The sequence below is a fragment of the Oryza sativa genome, chromosome 1 (assembly GCF_034140825.1).
Source record: "Oryza sativa Japonica Group chromosome 1, ASM3414082v1".
Classification (NCBI taxonomy): domain Eukaryota; kingdom Viridiplantae; phylum Streptophyta; class Magnoliopsida; order Poales; family Poaceae; genus Oryza; species Oryza sativa.
In genome coordinates this window covers 40,526,957-40,532,956 of record NC_089035.1, presented here as the reverse complement: position 1 = coordinate 40,532,956, position 6,000 = coordinate 40,526,957, and the positions used below count along the sequence as shown (strand labels likewise).

The window sequence follows — 6,000 nt, the reverse complement described above, 5'->3', positions numbered from 1 at the left end:
AAGACGATGCCTTCAAACCTCAAATTATTATATCATTAATAGATTAAAAATATTATGATTCATATGAAAATAGCATTAATATATTTATTATGAAGAGTACTTTCATAAGTTATACTTTTGATAAGGTTTATATATAATTAGAAAAAAGCAATGATTAGATATGTTTGTCAGACTATCAGTGTCCATAACGCTAAGTAAAAAAAGAATAGATTTACTTTTTCCGTTCTAAAATATAAATAATTGTAAAGTATTTTACGGTGATTAAGGAGATAATAAAATTAGATGATGAATGATTGTAATTGGTTAAGATATAGAAGCTGGTATAGAAATAAAATAGAATATGATTTTTAGTCATTCGAGATGAGTAGGTAGATGTAGAGAGTAGCTACTCTTATATTTTGATATAAAATTTAAATGCTAGGAGTAGCTACAATTTACTCTATCCAGAACTCCAGATTAGTGCAAAAGCATATACCCCCAGTATAGTGCTCCTTCAGTCCTAAAGCATAAAATATTTTAGTCGGATGTCATATATTTTAGTATTATCAATCTGGACAGCGTTATATCTTTAAAAAAACTATTATATTATTGGATGGAGGAAATACTAAGTAACATATATTTTTTTAATTTGTTTTTGTTTTGCAGCACAAAATAAAGTCAGCAGCAAGGCAGCAATTCATTCCCCTTTCCCCTCTTCCTCTCTTCACTCACCTCTTGCCTGTGCAAGTAAACTCAGCACCACTACCCCTACCACCACCACCACCACCACTACTCCATCTACCATCTCCAGTGCCTCTCTCTCTAGCTTCTTCCTTCTTTCATGGCAGGAAAGGCTGGGGTGATGATGCCCATGAGCCCATCCATTTTGACCCATGCCATCCTGGTCCTATATACATACTCCCCGTAGGCTCACACTCCCAATCTCTACTTGCTGCTGCTTCTGCTTGCGATTGCGAGCTCTCTCCTCTCTCTCTGTTTTTTTTTTTTTTGGCTTGCAAAGCTTTTGCTTTGTTTTAGGTGCTTCTTTTCCACTCCTTTACTGTTCCCCCACTTTTCCTTGCTTTGTCACGCACACGAAAAGCTCCTGCCTTTACCTTATCTCCGCTCGCCTTCCCTCACCCCCGTCGTAGTGGGATTTGGTGGCTGCTCGCCTCTCGCGTTTCTTTTGCTGGATTGGGGCGTTCTTGGGAGCTCGGGAATTCGGGTGGTTTGGTTGGGTTTCGTGGAGAATTGCGGCAGATCTTTGAGATGAACTGCGGGCCGCCCGACCAGTTGCCGCCGGCGACGGCGCCGTCGTGCTTCCTCAACCTCAACTGGGACCAGTCCATGGACGCGGCGGCGGGAGGGCACCTCGACCCGGCGCTCAGCTCCATGGTGTCCTCGCCGGCGTCCAACTCGACGGGCGCTCTCCACGGGATCTCGCCGCAGCCGCACTACGGTGGCGGGACGCCGCTCAGCTCGCCCCCCAAGCTCAACCTGTCCATGATGGGGCAGTTCCACCACTACGCCGCGCCGCCGCAGGTGGGCGGCGGCGGAGGCGGAGGCGGGGGCCTGCCAATCCTCGAGAACCTGATGCCCATGGGCCACCTCGACCAGTTCCTCGCCGACCCTGGCTTCGCCGAGCGCGCCGCGAGGCTCTCCGGCTTCGACGCCCGCGGCGGCGGCGGAGGAGGAGGCTACGGCGGCGCCGGCCCGGCGCAATTCGGCCTCCCTGACGCCGGCGCGGCCGGCGCATCGAAGGAGATGGAGCTCGGGAACACCCGGGACGAGTCGTCGGTGTCTGATCCGGCGCCCGGCGGCGCCGAGATTCCGCCCAAGGGGGCTTCCGACGGCAATGCACGGAAGCGGAAGGCCTCCGGGAAGGGCAAAGGCAAGGACAGCCCCATGTCCACCTCCGCCGCCAAGGTACGCGCCGAATTCCGCTCGCCATGGCCGCGCCGCACCATTCTTGGACCGAAAGATTTCATCTCTCGAGCGTTCTGCAGGAGGATTCCAGCGGCAAGCGTTGCAAATCGACGGAGGAGAGCAATGCGGCCGCCGAGGAGAATTCCGGCAAGGGGAAGGCCGCGCAGAGCAACAGCGAGAATGGCGGCGGCAAGAAGCAAGGGAAGGACAGCTCGTCGAAGCCCCCCGAGCCGCCCAAGGACTACATCCATGTCCGCGCCCGGCGCGGCGAGGCGACGGACAGCCACAGCCTCGCCGAGAGGGTACACACACAAAATTCTTGCAGCTCTAGCTTCCATTGCTCTTCTGATCATCATCTTCCCTGTGCATTAACATGCTGTGTGTATCTCCTCTTGTTCGATCAATTCAGGTGAGAAGAGAGAAGATAAGCCAGAGGATGAAGCTGCTGCAGGATCTCGTGCCGGGTTGTAACAAGGTAACTGAAGAAAAGCACTCATCATTTGCATCATCGCCCACCTGTTTGTTACTTGAGTTGCTCGGTGTGCTCAGATTGGAAACTGGGAAATGCTTACTTGTTTCAGGTGGTTGGAAAGGCTGTCATGCTCGATGAAATCATAAACTATGTGCAGTCGTTGCAACGGCAAGTCGAGGTATTTGTCCAGTGTCAAATTCACAGATGCAGAATGATTGTGAAACTGCAGCTTTTGCCGATTTAGAGCGCAGCAAGCGCGGGCGTGCGCCATCTGAACCTTTGCCTTTCACATCCATTTTGCAGTTTTTGTCCATGAAGTTGGCCACTGTGAATCCCCAGCTGGACTTCAACAATTTGCCTAACCTCCTTGCTAAAGATGTGAGGGCAAGCTTATGCGATCTCATTACTACATTTGTTTCCTCTCTTATTGTGCCAATCATACAGTTCCCAACTTACCTCGTGTTTCCGATTTTCTCCCTGATCAGATGCACCAGTCATGCAGCCCGTTACAGAGCTCACATTTTCCACTAGAGACCTCAGGTGCGCCGCTGCCCTACATTAACCAGCCTCAGCAAGGGAACCCTCTCGGTTGTGGCCTGACGAACGGCATGGACAACCAGGGTTCTATGCACCCATTGGACCCGGCATTTTGCCGGCCAATGGGCTCGCACCATCCTTTCCTCAATGGGGTTAGCGATGCGGCTTCTCAGGTAAAAATGCACACCAATGTCTCGATCTCACAAAATGTTCGAATGAATCGATGCTGAATATGAGGAATGAATGCTTTACAGGTTGGTGCTTTCTGGCAAGATGATCTCCAAAGTGTTGTTCAGATGGATATGGGGCAAAGTCAGGAGATCGCCACCTCTTCCAATAGCTACAATGGTAGGCAAGTTTCCTCATCCTATTACCTGATGCCATAGTTAACGTCACCTTAACTGAATTCTGATGTGTAAACTGCTATGGATCAGGATCGTTGCAAACAGTCCACATGAAAATGGAGCTTTGACATGACCAAATAAAGGTTCGATCCAAAGCTCTGACGCCCATTGTACATACAGAGAAGTCAGCTTGCCGCGGCAGCACTCTGAGATTCAACCCTAACAATGTTGGGCCCTAGCAGTGTTTTAGCTTCTAATTTCCCATCTTGGTGTAATGATTCTTTGAACAAAAATGAAACGCACCATGTACGGTAGTCGGGTGTAGTATATATATGTATGCTACAAGATCGTACATAAGTCGGGTGCAGTATATGATGCTTCATTCAGACCCTTTTACCCTCTCAAGCAGAGAGGGACGACGTGTAATATCATTATTTGTATTCTCATTATATTTGTAGCTGATATATATCTTTAAGATCCTTCTTCCTGTCCATGGATCGATCTCCTTAAGCTGAAATTATCCCCTTTTTTTCCCCTCTGAAGAATGGTCAGCTTCTTGGTTGTGCATTGTGCTCATGCTGAACTTCATTTTTTTTTTCACTCGGAAGAGATGTGTTCATGCTGAAGTTCACTGTATGCAAATTCTGGTTTAGTACTTGAGGGGTCAGAAAACAAGTTGAATTTTAGAATCTGTTTATCCCAGAAGATAGTTCATGTAAAAGGACATGGACAGAAGGAACAATCAAGTTGTGAGCTGGGGGACTGGATTTGTGGCTGCTTTTGAGCTGTATGATAAGTACCCAGAGATAGAGACAGCAGTAGGACAAGGCTGAGGAGGCCTTCCAATCCAACTCCAATATATTATCAGATTGATTTTATGCAGAGATGCTAGCTAGGCGTACATCAGACAGGCAGTGCAACGGCATTCACTGCGTTGCTATTCTGCTCCTGTTCATCTATAGCTACGTTCAGAAAAGAAATACTACTATTATTTCTGCATGTCACTTTCTCTGCTCTCTCTGAACAACCCTTTTATTGTTAAGAATTCGAGCTCCCAATCTACTTCAGCGAGGTCCAAATCATCCAGGCTGTGATCACGCTCCAAAAAACGGAATCAGCGGAGGGAGTTGTTCTGATCACTCGTTTTCTTGAATTGGACCAAACAATTCTGTAGTAGCAGTTGTTTATCTTTATAGCTCAGGTAGCTCCAAATCATGACTAATTGGGTCACAACATCTTAGAACAGTGTTCACTGGTCCCAATCCCAAATCCATGCACTTGGATTACTCAGTTCCAGACCATAATTACTCTTGTACTACCACAGATGAAAATTCAAGATTACCTGACAGCATCTCCTGCTGATTTTTTCAGCACAATAAGTATGGGAATTGACAATGTCATGAGGTACAAGAAAGAGACTGCTCTGCAACAAATGAGAAGGTCCCATGGAAAAAAAAGGGGGGCAAAGGGTGAAACTGGAACAGTACAGTGAGATCGTGGTTTGTACATGGAGGGACAGACAGTGCAACTCTCAGGCAAGATCGTGGTTGTCATGAGGAGTAGGCACTGCATCTTGCAAGCAAGATCATGCCTCTGCAATTAGCAAACACAAAGATGATTTTTATAATTTTTTTGACATGGTGAGATGCATGATATGGTCAGATTTGGTGCTGCGTGTACTGTTAAGGAGGTGGCCATTATCTTATTGCCGTTCGTTCGTCCTTCTTTCAGCTTCCAGGGATGGGAACTGGAGTGAGATGTAGTTTTTCCTATTATTATTATTATATCTTTGGAGCAAACACCGGTGTTTATCGCATTCAGAGAAAAGTACGTTGTGCATCACAAAGGGGAGATGTGATGCAATGACAGCCACAACAAAGAAGTCAAAAGCTGAGCTTAGATCTAGCTGCACACATCACGCCTGGAATTACTGGAAATCTTTAAGTGTCCCCAAATATTTATTGATTTCTGACCTCCTTTTTCTTTAGAACATTGAATTCTGAACTATTACTGCAGATTTCTTGGTGGTACTACTATCATTCTTGCAGCATCCATTCACACAAGCAATCAATCATAAAGCCATGCTTGCGTCTGCTTGCTGACAACTTTTACTCTCGAAGGTCAGTAGTTATGCGAGCATCATCAAAAGCCATCAAAATGTTGTGCAACTTTGCAGGGACATTCAATCCTGAACCTTTGTTGCTATGCATTTACATGGAAATGATCTTGAACTGCAACAATGAACACCAAAAAGACTCTGAAATGTACTTGTACCCCAGCCATGTGATCCATCTCAGTGGATGAGATTACTGCAATTTAAGTGCAGCAGCATAGAACAACTGGGTCTCGCACGAAAACGAACGAGGCTTGAGGAGTTTGAGACCTACATATGAGGCTATGCCCACATCCACCATAACAGTGGCGTTCGTTGCCACCACTAAGCCGGTAGGGCACCATGCAAGGTGGCCACTCCAACAACTGGATGTACGTACACAGGTCTCCAGCACAATTAAGTTGCTCCGTACCTGAACAAAAAAATAAAAACAAGATTAGTAGACAGTGTAGTAAGTAGCACTCCCACATGAGGAGGAGGTTTGTTCATTCAGTTCAGGGTGGTTTCAGATCGGTTTCAGGGCGCTGCAGTAACCGGGGCGACCCCAATGGCTAGACTGTCTGCCCACTAGCACCCACGCGAGCGTCGCAAACTGGATCGTAGTTGGCGTGATGTAGATCCCTCTCCTA

General features: G+C 47.0%; 1 protein-coding gene across 2 annotated transcripts; it reads left to right on the top strand.

The window, feature by feature from the left end:
- The first annotated feature begins 1,041 nt into the window (after positions 1–1,041).
- LOC4324327 (transcription factor bHLH77) lies at positions 1,042–3,749 on the top strand. 2 transcript variants are annotated; one of them, XM_015766441.3, is made up of 8 exons: positions 1,042–1,905; positions 1,986–2,207; positions 2,315–2,380; positions 2,487–2,555; positions 2,681–2,755; positions 2,863–3,087; positions 3,169–3,262; positions 3,349–3,749. In XM_015766441.3, exons 1-8 carry the CDS (start codon positions 1,249–1,251, stop codon positions 3,384–3,386), a joined length of 1,446 nt encoding a protein of 481 aa, XP_015621927.1. In that variant the 5' UTR covers positions 1,042–1,248; the 3' UTR covers positions 3,387–3,749. The 2 variants fall into 2 exon arrangements, with proteins under 2 accessions (XP_015621927.1, XP_015621926.1); XM_015766440.3 differs by having other exon boundaries at positions 3,169–3,266.
- Positions 3,750–6,000: the final 2,251 nt, after the last annotated feature.